The sequence below is a fragment of the Bubalus bubalis genome, chromosome 24, assembly GCF_019923935.1.
Source record: "Bubalus bubalis isolate 160015118507 breed Murrah chromosome 24, NDDB_SH_1, whole genome shotgun sequence".
Classification (NCBI taxonomy): domain Eukaryota; kingdom Metazoa; phylum Chordata; class Mammalia; order Artiodactyla; family Bovidae; genus Bubalus; species Bubalus bubalis.
Genome location: NC_059180.1, coordinates 23,756,494 through 23,777,580, shown reverse-complemented (window position 1 = coordinate 23,777,580; position 21,087 = coordinate 23,756,494). Strand labels below are relative to the sequence as shown.

Sequence of the window (21,087 nt, the reverse complement as noted above, 5' to 3'; positions counted from 1 at the left end):
GCTACTTATTTTCCCAGTCAATTTGATTTGGCATTCTCTAGTGTTTCTATTGGATCAGATGTCAGGTAGAGCCTTCTTTAGCTGTGAGACGTACATACAAAGTTCAAGTCCCTGAAGTTTGGCTGCCACCTGGATAGTGAAGAGGACCTGAAACAGTCTCTTCCAAGGAGATTTAAGAGCAGTCTTGGTTCTTACTATCTCCAAATGAGAAGGATGGGGGAAAAAATGTAAATGTTTGTTTGGAGACTTGTAGCCAGATTTCAGGAAGCTGGAAGAATTTAAAATCCAGTCCAGGGAATTCCCCAGCAGTCCAGTTAGGACTTAGCACTTTCAGTCTGGTGACCTAGGTTCAATCTCTGGTCAAGGAACTAAGATCCCACAAACTACATAGCCAAAGAAAGGAAGAAAGAATCCCGTCCAGTTTACAAGTATAAAAGAAAACTCCAAAGTTGATTAACAGGATTATAATCTAACATCAACAAAAAAAGTGCAAACATAATTTTTCTCTTTCAATTGCTCCTGTTTTTCTTTTCTTTTTTTTTCTAGGATAATTAAAGTAAAACTAATGTTTACATGAGACTTAGCCTAAATATTTACATAAATACAATAAGAATAGTGATTGGCCATATAAATTCCTTTGAAGACTGCTTTGCTAGAACTTTTTATAAATTTAAACTTTCAAGGCCAGGAAACCAAACTAAAGTTCAAGTAAGTCCTTAAAGCTGTCTGATCATAGCTGAGTCTATTCATATTTATTTCAAATGTTATTACAGTCAAAGCATTGATTCTAATTACAATGTTTCTAATTGTCCTGTTACAGGATAGCAGATTTTTATTGAACTTATGTAAATAACTATGTTGCCAGAAAAGAACACTAAACAGTTTCCATATATTGGAGACAGGTAGGGAGAAAAAGTAAATGTTTCATCTTTGTTTACAAAGGTATATTTTATCAAATTGATGTAAGTCCAAATAGCTTAGGAAAAAACATTTACTTAAATCTGGAATAGGAAAATATTAGGGAACTGGCAATGTTTCCAAAAAAAAGTCATAAGAACTGTAATTATCCTCCTCAGCTTATTCACTCTGATGTTATTAATTCTTATTCTTGAATCCTCTTTTCCTCCTGGTTCTAGAAGAAACTAGGAAGAAAAAAGAATTACCAGTTCAGTTTTATGATCTTAAAGTTAGCAGAAAACTGCACTTGTCAAAGTTCTTTTCCATGAATTCTCTTTGAAAATTCACTTTTGCAGGAGGGCTTTTGTAAAAGCATCAGAGTAAAACAATAATTCTCTGCAAATGACAAAGAGTTTAAAATGCCCATTAGGACGAGAGTTCATTATAATGGAATTAATAAGGAAATTTGGTTATATCTGTGACAAACAACATTTTAAGATAATAACTAGAATTATGACCGATACACTAGGACACATCAGATTTCCAGGATAAGTAGAATTATGACTGATACTACCAGGACACATCAGATTTCCAGGAATGTCATACAATTTCTGAAACAAATCTAACCCATATAAACAAAACATAAAGAAGGCTTTGTGTTACTTATTTGACACTACTTCCCATGTAATTTTGAGACAGGAAGACAAGAGTATAGCTATTTTGGAAAAGAACTGAGAAACGGGCTTGGGCAAAACAGACCTTAGAAGCTAATGCACAGAGGCCCTGGGGTCTGAGTCCCAGAGACAAGAATCAGAAATAAAATATTAACTTTATCTCTGTTACACTAAGGAGTGTACCTAGAAATTCAACTATAAACTATAACTTTATGTCTTTTGATGTTTTCTTGCAGAAAATTCTCATGCACTCCTCTTCCCTAATAGAAACACTCCCTATTCCTGATAGCCACCTTGAAGCCATCTACTACTTATCAAGAGGTCTGACAGTTTCTGGAAATTATCAGTGATCATGAGACAAACTTGCCCTTTTGTTATAAAAGCAACCTGCCCATTCTATCCCTCGAGTTGGCACTTTTGTTCCCACCTTTTCCTTTGAGCACACGCTATCTCTTTTAATAAAAAGCTTTGCTTGTCTTAAAGTCTTATGGAAGCAATATTCATTTCTATGGTATTGCTGTCTAAGAATCAGGAAAGGGCCTCTTAACATACCAAATAAGCCTAAATAAGCTCTCTACCTTTTTATAAGGAGAGAGAAAAAATCTTTTGAAATGTTTTAGAGACGCTTTGGAAATTTTCAAAGTTACTTTGCGGTCAAAAAGGACTACATACAGAATTTGATTTGGGGAAGTTTGTCACAAGATCTCAACAAAGGTTTTAAAATAACTTGGTTAAATAGGATCATAGGTCACTGTGAAACAGCACTTAGTTACCCATTCAACTAAAGTGACAACAGAAAATGTTAAGGCAAATACAGAAAGTTAAATAGATTTCTTTTTAACTTTAGCTTTTTTAATAGAGAAGATTAGGATTTCTGAACACAGAAACTTATTTGACAAAACACAGAATTCCTGTTTTTAGGAAGATGATTTTGAAAGGTAAATAAAAATCTTTTGTAATCTGTTATCAAGAGCAAACCAAGAGCCCAAAAGACTTTGTCCTTACAGCAGAGAGAAAACCAAATGATAATTTTACAGCAGTTTATTTTTGGTATTAAAACCCTTATACTTAGTTAAATTCAAATCTTAGCCAGTTCTGACTACACAAAAATATTCCTTTCCAAAGATTTCTTTGTCACGAATCTTCTTTTACTGAAAACACATGTCCTACTTCCCATGCACATAGAAATGTTTCCCTTATAATTTCCAATAGCTTTAATCACATATATTAGAATTTTTAACCCTCAGAAATCTTTAATTTTGAATGAAAACTAAAAAGTACATGATCATAAACTATTTTTTACATTCAGTTCAGTTTAGTCGCTCAGTCGTGTCCGACTCTTTGCGACCCCATGAATCGCAGCACGCCAGGCCTCTCTGTCCATCACCAACTCCCGGAGTTCACTCAAACTCATGTCCATAGAGTCAGTGATGCCATCCAGCCATGTCATCTTCTCTCGTCCCCTTCTCCTCCTGCCCCCAATCCCTCCCAGCATCAGAGTCTTTTCCAATGAGTCAACTCTTTGCATGAGGTGGCCAAAGTATTGGAGTTTCAGCTTTAGCATCATTCCTTCCAAAGAACACCCAGGGCTGATCTCCTTTAGCATGGACTGGTTGGATCTCCTTGCAGTCCAAGGGACTCTCAAGAGTCTTCAACACCACAGTTCAAAAGCATCAATTCTTCAGCGCTCAGCCCTCTTCACAGTTCAACTCTCGCATCCATACATGACTACAGGAAAAACCACAGCCTTGACCAGATGGACCTTTGTTGGCAAAGTAATGTCTCTGCTTTTGAATATGCTATCTAGGTTGGTCATAACTTTCCTTCCAAGGAGTAAGCGTCTTTTAATTTCATGGCTGCAATCACCATCTGCAGTGATTTTGGAGCCCCCCAAAATAAAGTCTGCCACTGTTTCCCCATCTATCTCCCATGAAGTGATGGGACCAGATGCCATGATCTTAGTTTTATGAATGTTGAGCTTTAAGCCAATTGAACTAACATCCAAAAAAGATGTCCCTTTCATTACAGGGGACTGGAATGCAAAAGTAGGAAGTCAAGAAACAATTGGAGTAACAGGCAAATTTGGCCTTGGAATACAGAATGAAGCAGGGCAAAGGCTAATAGAGTTTTGCCAAGAGAATGCACTGGTCATAGCAAACACTCTTGTCCAACAACACAAGAGAAGACTTTACACATGGACATCACCAGATGGTCAACACCGAAATCAGATTGATTATATTCTTTGCAGTCAAAGATGGAGAAGCTCTATACAGCCAGCAAAAACAAGACCGGGAGCTGACTGTGGCTCAGATCATGAACTCCTTATTACCAAATTCAGACTTAAATTGAAGAAAGTGGGGAAAACCACTAGACCATTCAGGTATGACCTAAATCAAATCCCTTGAATTTTTACATTATCATTCTGTAATTTGGCAAACATAAAATTTTAAATAATTTCTAGAAAGATGTACTTTCTGAAAGAAAATTTCTCAGCCTAGAATTAAGCATCAGTTCAGTTCAGTCGCTCAGTCATGACCAACTCTTTGTGACCCCCATGGACTGAATCACACCTTGCCTGTCCATCATCAACTCCTGGAGCTTGCTCAAAACTCATGTCCATCAAGTCGGTGATGCCATCCACCATCACTGACTCAATGGACATGCAAGCTCTGGGAGTTGGTGATGGACAGGGAATCCTGGCATGCTGCAGTCCATAGGATACGACTGAGCAACTTAACTGAACTCAACTGTAGAGTCATGTGAATTGTAAGAGGTAATACAGGTAGATTCCATGTATCCTTTACCCACTTTCCTTTACCACTTTATCATATTGTGCAAAATTTTATAGCACAATGTCACTACCATGATATTGACTTGGTACAATCAAGAAAGAAGGTATTTCCATCACCTCAAGGATCCCTCATGTTGACTTATTATACCCACATCCCTCACCTCCCACCCTGACCCTCTCCTTAATGTGCCCCCACAACTACTATGTGATGTGTTTTCCACTTCTGTAATAATGTCATCTCAAACATGTCAGATAAATGGAATTGTACAGTATGAAAAAAAAAAGAATAATCAAAAGGAAAGTTTACAAATAAGAAATACAATAAGAGAAATAAAAAGCTATTTAGATGGACTAAAAAACAGATGAAAGGAACATTAAAAAAATCAGTGACCTGGAAGGTAGAACAATAGAAATTACCCAATATTTATGACAGAAAGAAAACAATATATAAAAGGGGGGTTTCAAGGTGGCTCCCATGAATACATCAAAGTTTGCTGTTACTGCTTTTGCTAAGTCAAGTTCGACTCTTTGCAACCATAGACTGCAGCCTGCCATGCTAGGCTCCCTTGTCCTCCACTGCCTCCCAGATTTTGCTCAAATTCATGTCCATTGAGTTGGTGATGCTATCTAACAATCTTATCCTCTGCTGCCTCCTTCTTCTTTTGTGTTTAACCTTCCCCAACATTGGTCTTGTCCAAAGAATGGGTCTTTGCATCATGTGGCAAAAGTAATGAAGCTTCAGCTTCAACATCAGTCCTTCCAAGGAATATTCAGGGTCGATTTCCTTTAGGATTGATTGGTTTGATGTTCTTGCTGTCCAAGAGATTCTTAAGAGTCTTCTCTAGCATCACAGTTTGAAAGCATTAATTCTCAGGGCTCAGCCCTCCTTATGGTCAAACTCTCACATCCATATATGACTATTGGAAAAACCTCAGCTTTGACTATACAGACCTTTGTTGGCAAAGTGATATCTCTGCTTTTTAATACATTGTCTAGGTTTGTAATAGCTTTCCTTCCAAGGAGCAAATGCCTTTTAATTTCATGGTTGTAGTCACTGTCCACAGTGATTTTGGAGCCTAAAAAATAAAATATGTCACTGTTTCCACTTTTTCCCCTTCTGTTTGCCATGAAGTGACAGGCCCAGATGCCATGATCTTAGTTTTTCCACTGTTGAGTTTTAAGGCAGTTTTATCACTCTCCTTAAAAGGTCCTGAAAATTTGGTAAGCAGAGTACCCAAAACAAAGAGTAAAAGGACAGTACCAAGGTGGTAGGAGAAACAGATACAGACTCACCAAAGAAGAAAACCACACCCTAGCCATGGTGATCCACAGATGGGAAGGCTTACAAAACTATATTTATTTTCCCTCAGGAGTTAGAGATTTGAGCTCAACATGAGGCATCTTAATCCATTGATCCTACACAAAAGAGACAAGCTCTCAAAACACCTGGCTTTGAAAACCAATGGGGAAATTACCCAGGAAAACTATAGAACTAAATGGAACAGAAAATCCACTCTTAAAAGGGCTTGTTCACAGTCTCACTCAACCCAAAACCCAGCACAAGAACACCAGATTGAAAAGCACAAGGATCATAGGTGAATGGGATGCAACCACTAATCTTGAAGCATCTGCTGGGGAGTCAAGAACCTGTTGGGATGCTCCCTGGGGATTGAGACACTGGTGTAAATCATTTTTGCTATCCCAGGCTATGTTGTCAATACTGAAGCTGGCAGGTGCCATTTTGAAATTCTCCCTCTAACCCTGCTAGCACCTGTAACTGCACTCTGTCAAGAGCTAGGCACACATCTGTGCCTCAGCTGGGCCTTATACTAGCCGAGCGATAACTCTGCCCACCAGTGCCTGGCAGTAGCCATGTCCTGGCCCTGCAGCTAGGGGCCATCCTCACCCACCAGCATGCCACAGCAGCAGTGGCAGCTCTACACAAAGGAAGGTGAACATAGCCTACATAAAAGATACTTCTTGAGCACCTCGCTCTGTGGCCAGGTGGGACTGCACTTCTGAGCCCCATAGGACGTCTCCTACGTAAGTCACTCCTTCAAGATTCAGAGAGGTAGATGATTTTATCTACTACATAGAAACAAACACGGAGAATTAGGAAAAATGAGGGGATGAAGAAATATATTCCAGTTGAAAGAACAAAATGAAACCTCAGAAAAAGAACCAAGTGAAACAGGCACAAGCAATCTACTCAATAAAGAGTTTAAGTTAATCTTTCTAAACATGTACATTGAACTTGGAAGATGAATGGACAAACACAGTGAGAACTTAAAAAACAGACAGAAAATATCTAAAAATATCAGACAGAAGTTATAATGAACTGAAAAATATACTAGAGGTGTTGAGCAACAGACTGGATAAGATAGAAGAATGAATAAGTGAGCTGGAAGACTAAGTGATGAACTCAGACAAGAGAGAAAAATAAAAAAGAAAATTTTAAAAAGTAAAGATAAATTAAGGAACCTCTGGGACAACATCAAGGATATTAATATTCACAATATAGGAGTGACAGGATGGGAGAGAGAAAGAGAAGAGGTCTAGAAAAATTATTTGAAGAAATAGTGGCTAAACATCTATAATTTGGGGAAGGAAACAGACATCTGGAACCAGGAAACTCTGGAATTACAAATAAGATGAATCTCAGGGGAAAAAAAGTTGAATGTAAAGATAAACACATCAAGACTATAATTAAAATATTAAAAGTTAAGAATAAAGAAGAAACTGTAAAATCAGCAAGAGAAAAACAACTTGTTATGTGCAAGGGAAACCCTATAAGGGTATCAGCAGATTTTTCAGCAGAAACTTTATAGGCCAGAAGGGAGTGGCATGACCTATTTAAAGTGCTAAAAGGAAAAAACTTCCAACCAAGAATTCTCTACCCAAGAAGTTTATCATTAAAAAGAATAGAAGGATAGATTAAGAATTTCCTAGGTAAACCAAAACAAAAGGATTTAATCACCATTAAACTGACACTACAATAATTAGAAAACACATGAAAATTAAACTCTCACTATAAAATGTAAATGTATAATAAAGGTAGTGAATAAGTTACCTATAAAGCAAGCAAAAAGATTGAGAGATAAAAGTAGTAAAATAAACCAAAGTTAAAATAATTAGTTAAGTAATACATCAAATAAAAAGATATAAAATGTATCATCAAAAGAATAAAGTGTTGGGATGGGGAGTGAAAACATAAAGCTTTGGAATGTGCTAAAATTTAAGTTGCTATAAAACAGACTGCTTTTTAATAGAATGTTGTGTGTGAATCTTATGGTAACTACAAAGAATAAACTTATAGTAAATATACAAAAGAATTTAAATATAACACTAAAGAAAACCAGCAAAATATAAGGGTAGAGAGAAAGAGAAAAAAGAACAGAGAGGAAACACAAAAAGAACCAGAAAATAATCAACACAGTGGCAATAAGCACACACCTATTCATAATTACTTTAAATGTAAATGGGCTAAATTCACCAATCAAAAGACACAAGTGGCTGAATGAATAAAAAAAAACAAAATACACTGATGTGTTGCCTAAAAGGGACTCATTTCAGAAGTAAGGACACACAGGGACTGAAAGTGAAGAGATAAAAAGATATTCCAGTAAATGGAAATGAAAAGCTGGAGTATCTATACTCATATCACACAAAATAGACTTTCAAACAAAAATTTTCAAAAAAGACAAAGAAGAGCATGACATATGATAAAGTGACCAATTCAGCAAGAAGATATAATTTTCATATGCATCCAACATAGAAACATCAAGATACATAAAACAAATATTAACATCATACATCAGGAAAAAGACAAGGATGCCCTTTTTACATCATTTTTATTCAACATAATATTTGAAGTCATAGCCCTGACAATTAGGCAAGTAAAAGGAATGAAAGGCATCTAAGTCAGAGAAGAAAAAGTAAAACTATCATCATTTGCAGATGACATGATCCTATAGACCCTAAAGACTGCACCAAAAGAAAACAATTAGGACTAACAAACAAATTCAGTAAAACCAAAGAATACAAAATCAATATATAAAAACCAGTGGCATCTATACATTAGTAACAAACTATCAGAAAGATAATTAAGAAAATAATCCCACTTACATTTGCATGAAATAGAATAAAATACCTAGTAATAAACATAACCAAGGAGGTGAAAAACCTGTACACTGAAAACTATAAGACATTGTGGAAAGAAATAGTAGAAAGAAACGCAAAGATATATAATGCTCATGAGACGTAAGAATAATATTTTTAAAATGTTCATATTACTTAAAACAATCTACAGATTCAATGTAATCTCTACCAATATGCCAATGGCATATTTCACATGACTAGAATAAATAATTCTAAATTTTACTTGGAGCCAGGAAAGAATAATAACCAAAAAATCTTGAGAAAGAAGAAAAAAGTTCAAGGTATCACACTTTCTGATCAAACTATACCACAAAACTATAGTAATAAAAACAGTATGGTACTGGCACAATAACTGACACATAGATCAATGGAACAGAAGTGAGAGCCCAGAAATATACCTACACATATATAGACAATTAATTTGCAACAAAGGAGAAAAGAACATATTATGGAGAAAGGACAGTCTCCTCAATAAATAGTGCTGGGAAAACTGGACAGCCACATGCAAAAGAATGAAATTAGACTATTACATTTGGGCTCCAAAATCACTGCAGATGGTGACTGCAGCCATGAAATTAAATGACGCTTGCTTCTTGGGAGAAAAGCTATGACCAACTTAGACAGCATATTAAAAAGCAGAGACATTACTTTGCCAACAAAGGTCTGTCTAGTCAAATCTATGGTTTTTCCAGTAGTCATGTATGGACAAGAAAACTGACTATAAAGAAAGCTGAGCACCAAAGAAGTGATGCTTTTGAGCTGTGGTGTTGGAGAAGACTCTTGAGAGTCCCTTGGACTGCAAGGAGATCAAAACAGATCCTAAAGGAAATTAATCATGAATATTCACTGGAAGGACTGATACTGAAGCTGAAGCTCCAATACTTTGGCCACCTGATGCAAAGAACTGACTCATTGGAAAAGACCCTGTTGCTGGGAAAGATTGAAGGCAGGAGGAGAAGGGGATAACAGAGGATGAGATAGTTGGATGCCATCACTGACTTGATGGACATGAGTCTGAGCAAGCTCCTGGAGTTGGTAAAGGATAGGAAAGCCTGGTGTACTGCAGTCCATGGGGTCGCAAAGAGTTGGACATGATTGAGCAACTGAACTGAGCTGATACATCATACACAAAAGCTAAAAAGGGATTAAAAGCTTGTAATACCTGTAATAACTGAAATAATAAAATTTCTAGACAAAAAACATAGGCAATATCTTCATTGACATGGGTCTTAATGATATTTTTGTGGCTCTAACTCCAAATTAAAGGAAACAAAAGCAAAAATAAACAAATGGACTACATCAAACTAAAAAGCTTCTGCACAGTGAAAGAACCCATTATCAAGATGAAAAGGCAACAGACTAAAATGGGAGAGGATATTTGCAAATCATATATCTAACAAGTGCTAATATCCAAAATATATAAAGAACTCATTTAACCCAGTGACAAAAAAAAAAAAAAGTAGGTGAAAAATGGGTACAGAATCTGAATAGACATTTTTCCAAAGAAGACACAGAGAAGAGGGAAAGATGTTCAATATTGCTGATTATCAGGTAAATTCAAATCAAAACCACAGTAAGATCTTCACACCTATGACTATCATCAAAAAGATAAGGAATAACAAATGTTGGAGAGGACGTGGAGGAAAGGGAACCCTCTTACACAGTTTATGGGTACAGTCCTATGGAAAACAGTATGGAGATTTTTCAAAAAATTATGAATAGAACTACCATATGATTCAGCTATTTTACTTCCGCGTGTTTATCTGAAGAACAAAAAAGCCACTAATTTGAAAAGATATATGCATCCTTATGTTATTGCAGAATTATTTACAACAGAAAATATATGGAAACAACCTAAGTGCTTATTTATAGATAAATGGAAAAAGAAGGTAACACATATGGATAAACATATATATGTTCATATATGTATGTGTGTGTTTAAATAGAATACTACTCAATCATAGAAATGAATGTAATCCTGCCATTTGTGACAACATGGATTGACTTTGAGGTATTATGCTAAGTAAAGTAAGGCAGACAGAGAAAGAAAAATACCATATGATTTTTATTCATGTATGGATGGCTTCCCTGGTGGCTCAGATAGTAAAGAATCTGCCTGTAATGCAGGAGACACGGGTTTGATCCCTGGGTCAGGAATATAAAACAAATAAGTGAAAAACTCACAGGTACAGAGAACAAAACAGTGGTTACCAGAGGGTAAGGTGGTTTAGGGCAGGTGAAATGCAAAAGTCAACTGTATGCTGATGGATGGTAACTAGTCTTGTAGTAGTGATCACTCTGTAGTGTATATAGATGCTGAACTATAATGCTGTACACCTGAAATGCATATAATTAAAAAAATATATCAGGGCCCCAGAGATCTGTGGGACTATCATTAAAAAAAAAGTAACATTTGTGTCATCAGAATCTCAGAAGTTGAGAAAACTAGGGCAGGTCTTTCTTCAAAGAATGGTTAAAAAGTTCTAAACTTTGGCAAGAAAAATAAACTATAGAATTTGGTAATATATGAAAATAATTATACAAAAGGATGAAGTGGGGTTTATTCCAAGGAAGCGAGGCTGTTTAATGTTTAAAAATCAATCAACATAATCTACCTTATTGACAGGGTAAAGAAGAAAAAATCAGATGATGGTGTTAATTGATGCATAAAAGACGTTTACCAAAATTCAAGACTTATTGATAATAAAAACTCTCAGGAAAATAGGAATACATAGGAGAATTTCCTACACTTGATAAAGTTTTTTGTAGATGCTCTTTATCAAGTTAAATATGAGGGACTGAATGTTTTCCCATTAGTATCAGGAACAAGGCAGGGATGTCTGCTCTCAACACTCTTAATCAACATAGTGCTGGAAATTCTAGGCAGTCTAGTAAGACAAGACGGGAAGTAAAAGGCATATATCTGAAAGGAAGAAGTAAACCTGTCCCTACTTGTAGATGATATAATTATCTACATGGAAAATCCCAAGGAATCAACAACAACAAACTCCTAGAACTAAAAAGGGACAAATAAATGCCTCATCTTGTTTAAGTGATTTTGATTTGGGTTTTTGTCATATGTAACCAAGTCATTTATCTTTTCATTTTCCCATCAAATATTTATTGAATGCCTAAGATTTGCCAACAACTGATCTAGATAATAGTGATACATCCATGGAAAAAAGAATTGCTTACTTGTAAGGGTGGTAGTAAGAGATGTGAACAGTTAAAACAGGGTAAAGAGACAAAAATGAGGGATGCTATTTTAGAAAATGTGGTAAGGGAAGACCTCTTTGAGAGGACATCTCATAAAAGAGGGATTTGGTGAAGGCAATAGTCCAGGGAAGAGTGTTCTAGGCAGTGGGAACTGTAAGTTCAAAGATCCAAAGGCTGGAATACATATGTTACAAGAAAAGTAAGGGGGCTGATGTGGCTGCAGCAGACTGAGGGAGTGAAGGAGAGGGCAGTGGGTCAGAAAGGACACTGTGTCAGATCATGCAGTTTCTTGGAGTCCATGTAAAGACTTGAATTTTTACCTGGCGTGAACTAGAAAGTGTTGAAGGATGTAAACGGAAGAGCAAGCTGATACTATTTATTCTTAGTCCTGACCGGTTCAACAGGTGCAAAGATAAACATAGCAACTGGTTCACTGTAACCTAGAGCAACCTATACCTTAATTTCTTTCCTTTCTATTCAAAACCCCTTTGCTTTCTTTCACCCTCTTTTCTTTCTTTCTTCTGAGAGAAAATTCCCTCAATCCCTTCATGAAACTAACCCCTCCATCAACTCCATGGACATTTTCCCGCTAATAAATACAGTATTTTCCCATTCCTGCAAAAGCCTGTGGTGTATGTAAATTATTAACTATAAAAGGGATAAGTAACCTCAGGGGATTGTGTAAACTTACAGTGTAAACTTAGCCCAGAATGTTTGCTCCTCCCTCCAGAATGTCTTCACCAATCCAAGCAAGACACTTCTAAGCATAATTTAACCTTTCCCAACTGTCAGGCTATTCTCTCTTCTTTTCGTTATTACCACCACCAAAGCAGATGCAAGAGTTCAAGTTTCAGGGATCCTCCTCTAGGAAATAAGTCTGCCATCATCCGTCATCTCCAGCTGTGTCAGAATCTGTCACTTTAGTGAGTACCACCTTATCTGTCTTCTAAGTAAGGTTTTCTGGGCTGGCACATGTACTTTTAAACAAAGATAGCAAACAAACAAGACCAACAAATCAAAAATGGTCTCACTGAAATCTTGGGCAGCTGGGGTGTTTCTATCAGAATTTGTCAGTTGTCATGTAATGCTATCGAGTAAGTGACCAGGAGTATGTACACAAAAAAAGGCTATAAACATAGCAGCTAAGTTTTTCATTTTAAGCTTTTCATGCTATTTAATTTTTTAAAAAATCATGTTCATTTGTTAATTTCTTAAAGTGTTTTTTAAAAAAATTCAATTGAGTCCAAGTAGCAGCTGAGTTTTTCACTGTACTACTTAGCTCCCTGCCCTGCTCAGTGGCAAATAAGAATCCATCTTCTGCATCATCGAGGAAGTATGCAAGCTTTTTCTAGGAACTTTTAGGAAACATGCATGCCCACTCAAGGAAATAACCTGAGGGCAGCCACTTTTCTCTGCTACGTGGTCAAGCATAGATCTAAAAACTCTGTATAGAAGTTTTAAGGCAGGATCTTGTTAGGTTGGGGAAAATAGTAGGGATTTTACCTTGCTTTCAGGCTATATATGCCAAGCTACCATTATTGCTTGGATTACTTGATAGGAAAGATAGTTATGGAGATGTGGGGTGGTGAAAACTCTCTTGGCACTGCAGCTTATATGGATGTAGAGGCTACATTGCAGATGAGGCCCTGAAAAGTTCATCTGGCCAGAAGTGGTACTGTCTTTATTATAAGAGTTTTCTATGGCTCATTATAAAAATCCAGGCTTACACTGGGAAATTATCTCAGCTCTATCACCTAAAAAGAATACTAAAAGCCTATAAAATGGATGTTATGAAAAGTTAAAATCACTGAAAAGATAGGAAAAGAACTTTGTTGGGGAAAAGGTGGTCTTAGTTTTGATGACAAAGTTGTTGGGATTTTCTTTTTGGTAGAACAAAATGATTAGGCCATTTTAAGCTCCAAATGCCTGGCCAATTTTCTTTTCAACATATGTTTGAAGGATTCTGAATACACTGGAGAAAATTTTTGAAATTTTCACTTTAATTGCAAAATAATGGAAACAGTCCAAATGAAGATAGATAGGGGACTGGCTTAAGATATTATAGCACAGCTGTTCTGGAATGCCATACAGCTATTTAAAACAAAAAAGCAAAATAAGGAAGATCTGTGCACAGATATGGAAAACCCTCCAAAGTTGTATTACATTAAAAAAAAATTATGGACAAAATTGTGCGTATTCTGGAAAATAAGTGGTATAAAAGTGGTGGAGAAAAAAGAAACTATAGTCATTTGCTTGAATATATATAAAGAAACTTTGAAAAAATACATAGAAATAATAATAGGGTTTTCTGAGGGAATAAGGATGGGATGATCAAGACCATCCCCAAGAAAAAGAAATGCAAAAAGACAAAATGGTTGTCTGAAGAGGCCTTACAAATAGCTGAGAAGAGAAAAGAAGCTAAAGGCAAAAGAGGAAAGGAAAGATTATATCCATTTGAATGCAGTTCCAAAGAATAGTGAGGTGAGATAAGAAAGCTTTCCTCAGTGATCAGTGAAAGGAAATAGAGGAAAACAGTAGAATGGGAAAGACTAGAGATCTCTTCAAGAAAATTAGAGATACCAAGGGAAGATTTCATGCAAAGATGGGCACAATAAAGGACAGGAATGGTATGGACCTAACAGAAGCAGAAGATATTAAGAAGAGGTGGAAAGAATACACAGAACTATACAGAAAAGATCTTCACAACCCAGATAATCACAATGGTGTGATCACTCACCTAGAGCCAGACATCCTGGAATGCAAAGTCAAGTGGGCCTTAGGAAACATCACTACGAACAAAGCTAGTGGAGGTGATGGAATTCCAGTTGAGCCATTTCAAGTCCTAAAAGATGATGCTGTGAAAGTGCTGCTGCACTCAATATGCCAGCAAATTTGGAAAACTCAGTAGTGGCCACAGGACTGGAAAAGGCCAGTTTTCATTCCAATCCCTAAGAAAGGCAATGCCAAAGAATGTTCAAACTACTGCACAATTGCACTCATCTCACACACCAGCAGAGTAATGCTCAAAATTCTCCAAGCCTGGCTTCAACAATATGTGGATCAAGAACTTCCAGATGTTCAAGCTGGTTTTAGAAAAGGCAGAGGAACCAGAGATCAAATTGCCAACATCTGCTGGATCACTGAAAAAGCAAGAGAATTCCAGAAAAACATCTACTTCTGCTTTATTGACTATGCCAAGGCCTTTGACTGTGTGGATAACAACAAACTGGAAAATTCTTTAAGAGATGGGAGTACCAGACCATCTGACCTGCCTCCTGAGAAATCTGTATGCAGGTCAAGAAGCAACAGTTAGAACTGGACATGAAATAACAGACTGGATCCAAATAGGAAAAGGAGTACGTCAAGGATGTATATTGTCACCCTGCTTATTTAACTTATATGCAGAGTACATCATGTGAAATGCTGGGTTGGATGAAGTACAAGCTGGAATCAAGATTGCTGGGAGAAATATTAATAACCTCAGATATGCAGATGACACCACCCTTATGGCAGAAAGTGAAGAAGAACTAAAGAGACTCTTGATGAAAGTGAAAGAGTAGCGTGAAAAAGTAGGCTTTAAACTCAACATTCAGAAAACTAAGATCATGGCATCCAGTCTTGCCACTTCATGGCAAATCGATGGGGAAACAATGGAAACAGTGAGAGACTTTATTTTGGGGGGCTCCAAAATCACTGCAGATGGTGATTGCAGCCATGAAGTTAAAAGATGCTTCCTCCTTGGAAGAAAAGTTATGATCAATCTAGAGAGAAAATTAAAAAGTAGAGACATTACTTTGCCAACAAAGGCCCGTCTAGTCAAAGCTATTTTTCCAGTAGTCATGTATGGATGTGAAAGTTAGACCATAAAGAAAGCTGAGCGTTGAAGAATTGATGCTTTTGAACTGTGGTGTTGGAGAAGACTCTTGAGAGTCCCATGGACTGCAAGGAGATTCAACCCGTCTATCCTAAAGGAAATCAGTCCAGAATGCTCATTGGAAGGACTGATGCTGAAACTGAAACTCCAATATTTTGGCCACTTGATGCGAACAGCTGACTCACTCACTAGAAAGGACCCTGATGCTGGAAAAGATTGATGGTGGGAGGAGAAGGGGATGACAGAGGATGAGATGGTTGGATGGCATAACCAATTCGATGGACATGATTTTGGGTAAGCTCCGGGAGTTGGTGGACAGGGAAACCTGGCGTGCTGCAGTCCATGGGTTTGCAAAGATTTGGACATGACTGAGCGACTGAACTGAACTGAAACTGGGCAGCTATGTGATGGGGTGGAAGGCAGATTTTTCACTGTGTACCTTTTATAATTTTTTAAATCATTTGATAGTATTATCCTCCAAAATTAAAAACAAAGTTATAGCACTAAAAACAGTGTTGTGCTGTGCTCAGTCTCTCAGTCATGTCCGACTCTCTGTGGCATAATGGACTGTAGCTGCCAGATTTCTCTATCCATAGGATTTCTCAGGCAAGAATACTGGAACCAGGTTGCCAAAAACTTAGTGTTGACTACTTAACTGTTTCCTTCCCATCGAAGGAAACATTGTTAATTCTGTAAGAAGGAAGAGAGTTGCAAAATGTGCAGGATGTAACTTGCCAACAAATAAGAGAGGTTTGTTCCTTCCACTCAACCCTCACTGCCAAAGAGAATGATGTTTGAAGATTCAGGGCTTCATTTCTGTTCTAAAAAGCAGCCTCTTTTAGAGCCTAAGAGAACTGCCAAGGGATCTCTGGTGAATAATTAACACTTTTCCTCACGCAGCTTCAGGCAAGAGGAAAGTGATGAGTAAATAATTTACTATACCTGAACTTTTTTTTATTTATTTATTTTTAATACCTGAACTTTTAGAAAAATCTTATCTTGGGAATGCTTCCTCTCAAGTTTCCTGTATATTAATGTTTCATATCACTCCAGTTCTGAGCTACTATCAACAAGAATTTTCTGCAATGATAGAAATGTTTTGTGACTGCACTGACATGTGTATGGTAGCCACTGGCCACACGTGGCTATTAGGCACTTCAAATGGAGCTGCTGCTGCTGCTAAGTTGCTTCAGTCGTGTCCGACTCTGTGTGACCCCATAGACGGCAGCCACCAGGCTCCCCCGTCCCTGGGATTCTCCAGGCAAGAACACTGGAGTGGGTTGCCATTTCCTTCTCCAATGCATGAAAGTGAAAAGTGAAAGTGAAGTTGCTCAGTCGTGTCTGACTCTTAGAGACCCCATGGACTGCAGCCTACCAGGCTCCTCCATCCATGGGATTCTCCAGGCAAGAGTACTGGAGTAGGTTGTCACTGCCTTCTCTGTGAAATGTAGCTAGTGTGGCTAAGAACTAATTTTTAAATAGTATTTAAATTAATCTAAATTAGCCACATGAACAGTGCAAGTTGTCACACAATTCTGGTTAAAGTAGGAGAGGCACTTCTCAGGCCTACTATAATTCTGCTGTGTTGTAAGTGTGTGTGTGTGTGTGTTTGTGTGTGTGTGCTCAGTCCTGTCTGACTCTTTGCAACCCATTGGACAGTTCTGATTATTGGGGGAAAAAAAAAAAAAGAAACCACCGTGTGTAAAGTTTCTGCCTTCTGAAGAAGTCATTTATTCATTCAACAAATATTTATTTAGCACTTACTCTGGCCAAATGCTATTATAATTCCCATGAATATAATAGACAATGCCCATACCCTCATAAACTTTATATTCTAGTGCAAAGATTAGCAAACTATGGCCCATGGGCTAAATCCGGCCCTCCACTTGCTTTTGTACAACCTGTGAACCAAAAATAATTTTTGAATTTTTAACTATTTGGAAAAATAAAAATGGAATAACAATTCATGATGAGACATAATTAGTATTTTTAGTTACACAGTTACAATTGTTCATTTATGTATTGTCAGTGGCTGCTGTCTCAACTAGAATTGAGTGGAGCAGTTGCAACAGAGACCAAATGGCCCACAAAGCCTAAAATATTTATTATTTGACCCTGTACAGAAAAAGTTTGCTGACTCCTGAGCTAAAGGATAATGATATGCTAGACACCATGATAAGCACTTTGTCTCATTTAATCTTTGGGACAACTCTCTGAGGGTGATTCTACTAGTCTCTTCATTGGTAAATTGTGAAACTGGGGTCTGAAAATGGGTATTTCTAATAAGTTTCCAGGTGATGCTGATATTGATTGTTCATGGATCATAAACCTCCAAATCAGTGACTCTCTGCCTTGGTTGCACAGCAGAATTCTCTGAGGAAATTTTAAAAAATATGATTCCCAAGCCCTAATGAAGGAGGAAACAGACAAAGCTGGACTCCATCTTAGGCCAGGGTGTGAACATTAGGCTACACGCATGGTCACCCTCCCAATGGACTTTGAAATTTGTGCCCGGTGTCTATAGAAATGGCATACCAATGGAAAACCAGACTCCCAGATAAAAGAGCCTCAGGACTTGTACTTGGACTCTGTTGCCTAAAAGAATATGCTAATTATTTCTGTAACAGAACAAAGTGGTAAATTCCATTATGTTTATCAGGATATGACCACAGGGCTATTGATAAATATCCACTGTTTATTTAGTCTTGTGACACATGAATCATGGGATAACTTTGATCATATCTCTCTTTTACCTTGTCCAGACCAGTTTCAAGGAATTTGGGGAGGTGGGTTTGAGCAAGTACACTTAGGATATATAAGGTTTTCACAAAAACCGGTTGGGGTCCTTGGCTAAGAAGAGACTCTGCCTTGGGCCTGCCGGTATAATAAACTGCACTCCACTATCTGCACTGTCCTTCTGAGTGAGTCTGTTTCCCAGAACGCGTGGCTACAACACTAACCCCAGAGATTCTGATTTAATTAAGACTCAGGCATCAGTACATTTATAAACCTTTCCTCATGATTCAAATATATAACCAGGTTTGAGAAGCACTGCTGGAATGAAATTCCATTGATCTGTAGACCAACATTCTAGTTCTAATTCTCATATCACATTAATGCAAGTTGCTTCCCTTCTGCGGGATCCTGTTTTCTTTGCAGGTGAAAAATGAGGAGGTTTAAATCAGATGATCTCAAAGGGCTTAATCTCATTGCCTTGTCAGGTCTGCACACAAATAGATCAAAGGGTCAGACAAAATACCCAGGTCTCCTTGGCTCCTTGGCTTACAGTAAATCTCAGTGAAATATTTGTTGAATTAATATCTTTATTATCATAATAAATCATTATATTAAGTAACCATGAGGATGCATTGAGTGCAACAATATGATGCCCAATTGCCAGGTCCATTTAGGGTTAAATATATGGCTGGCATCCATTATTAATCATTGTTTGGAAATATATCAATACATAAATGCTTCCACACAGCTACTCTGCCTTACATACCGTAAAGTTAGAGTTGAAGCTAAAAATGATGATTTAATGATTGTGAGCCGGAGAAGGCAATGTTGATCCACTCCAGTACTCTTGCCGGGAGAATCCCACGGATGGAGGAGCCTAGTAGGCTGCAGTCCGTGGGGTCGTGAACAGTCGGACACAACTGAGCGACTTCACTTTCACTTTTCACTTTCATGCATTGAAGAAGTAACTGGCAACCCATGCCAGTGTTCTTGCCTGGAGAATCCCAGGGATGGGGGAGCCTGGTGGGCTGCCGTCCATGGGGTCACACAGAGTTGGACACGACTGAAGCGACTTAGCAGCAATGATTGTGAGAGTAGTGTTTCATTGCAGGAAATGTGGAAGATTACAGAAAGTATAAAGAAGAAAACCCGTAATCCCTAAAACTGCTTTTAAATAGCCTCAATTATGAGACCTCAGCCAAATAAATGACATTGTGATCAAATGATTTCCCACAGAAGGAGGGAGGGCTGGGTGGCCCAGAGAGGCCTCTCCTACAAAAGGCTAAACTCTATTTTCATATCTCTGGTAAATGCAGCTCCAAGCCTGGAGGTAGTGTGGGCTCCTATCTGGAGTGTGGGAATTATAGTCTATAAACTAGAGGAGCTTTGACAGTGCTTTCATGAGTAACTGGTACTTTGCTACCTCAGTTTCTTCATCTGTGGATTATCCATTGCAAAAAATTCTCCTTAACATGTCTACACTCCTTTTGAAATCCTTAGATGAAAGAGAATAAAAGCTTAACTCTTTGCTTTCATTGAGAGTAACTGGATGACACAGATCTTTTCTTTTTTAGAAATGTATATGGGAGGCACTAGCCCTTACTTGTCAGAAGAATGGGCTGGAATGAGACAGTTCTAGGTTCAAATCCAATCAATGCCTCTGTTACAGACTGAATGTTTGTATCCCAGTTCAAAACAGTTCTTCTGTTAAAGCTTTGACCTCCAATGTGATGGTATTTGGGGATGGGGCCTTTGGTAGGTAATTAGGTTTAGATGAGGTCATGACAGTGAGGCGCCTGATGGGATTAGTATCTTCCAAGAAGTGGAAGAGAGAGCAGGGTTCTCTCTCTCTCCATCATGTGAGATCACAGAGGGACAGCAACCATCTGCAAGCTAGGAACAGACCTTCATGGGATAACTGAACCAGCCAGCAGCTTGATCTAGGACTCCCTAGCCTCCAGAACTGTGAGAAATAATTATCTGTTGTGTAAACCAGAGAGGACTGAGACAACCTCTTATTCATCATATTCTCCATCTGCAGAGATGATAATAGCACCCACTTTACAGGGTTACTCTGAAGATTTAATGATAAATTGTATGTAAGTAAAGCATTGAGCACAGTATTTGGGACATAGTGAGTTCTCAAAAAATAGTACTACTCTGATGATTAACAATAATAAAACTTGGCTGCTTGGGGATATGGCTGAAACAAATGCATGTCTTTTTGTTTGTCTTTTAGATGGATTGGTATCTGTAGAAATTCTGGGTGCTAAAATACTTAGCCAGACTGACGTTAGCCCTTGTCACCATGAAGATATTACTTTGTGCCAAATATTTTCAGTGCCCAGTAATTCCTGGCTCTATGAGAGCATTGCATAAAAATTACAGAACAGTGACCCCTCAGAATTTCTCCAACTATGAATCCATGAAACAGGACTTTAAACTAGAGATCCCAGAGTATTTCAACTTTGCCAAAGATGTCCTGGACCAATGGACCAATATGGAAAAGGTATGTAGCAAGGACCAGTCAGACTGCAGTTTCTTAACTGAGAGTGATTTTTCCCCCCAGGGGACATTTGGCAATGTCTAGAGATACTTTTGTTGCTGTGAGTTGGGGGAGGGTGTATGCTAATGGGTGGAGGCTAACGGGTGCTGCTAAATACCCTGTAATGCACAGGACATCTGGTTCACTGTTAAGAGTTCCATGGTTGAAAAAGCCTGGGTTATAAAAATCTATGATT

General features: G+C 37.8%; 1 protein-coding gene across 3 annotated transcripts in view; it reads left to right on the top strand.

Moving 5' to 3' along the window:
• Positions 1-12,474: 12,474 nt before the first annotated feature.
• The window catches only part of ACSM3 (acyl-CoA synthetase medium chain family member 3), a 57,480-nt gene continuing 48,867 nt past the window's right edge, over positions 12,475-21,087 (top strand). For 2 of the 3 annotated variants that reach the window (XM_006062634.4, XM_006062633.4), the window contains exons 1-2: positions 12,524-12,659; positions 20,586-20,855. In XM_006062634.4, the coding sequence (XP_006062696.1) occupies positions 20,655-20,855 (201 nt within the window). In that variant the 5' untranslated portion in view covers positions 12,524-12,659; positions 20,586-20,654. Of the gene's footprint in view, positions 12,660-20,585; positions 20,856-21,087 lie in introns of all 3 variants that reach the window. The other variant, XM_044935812.2, reaches the window with a different exon arrangement.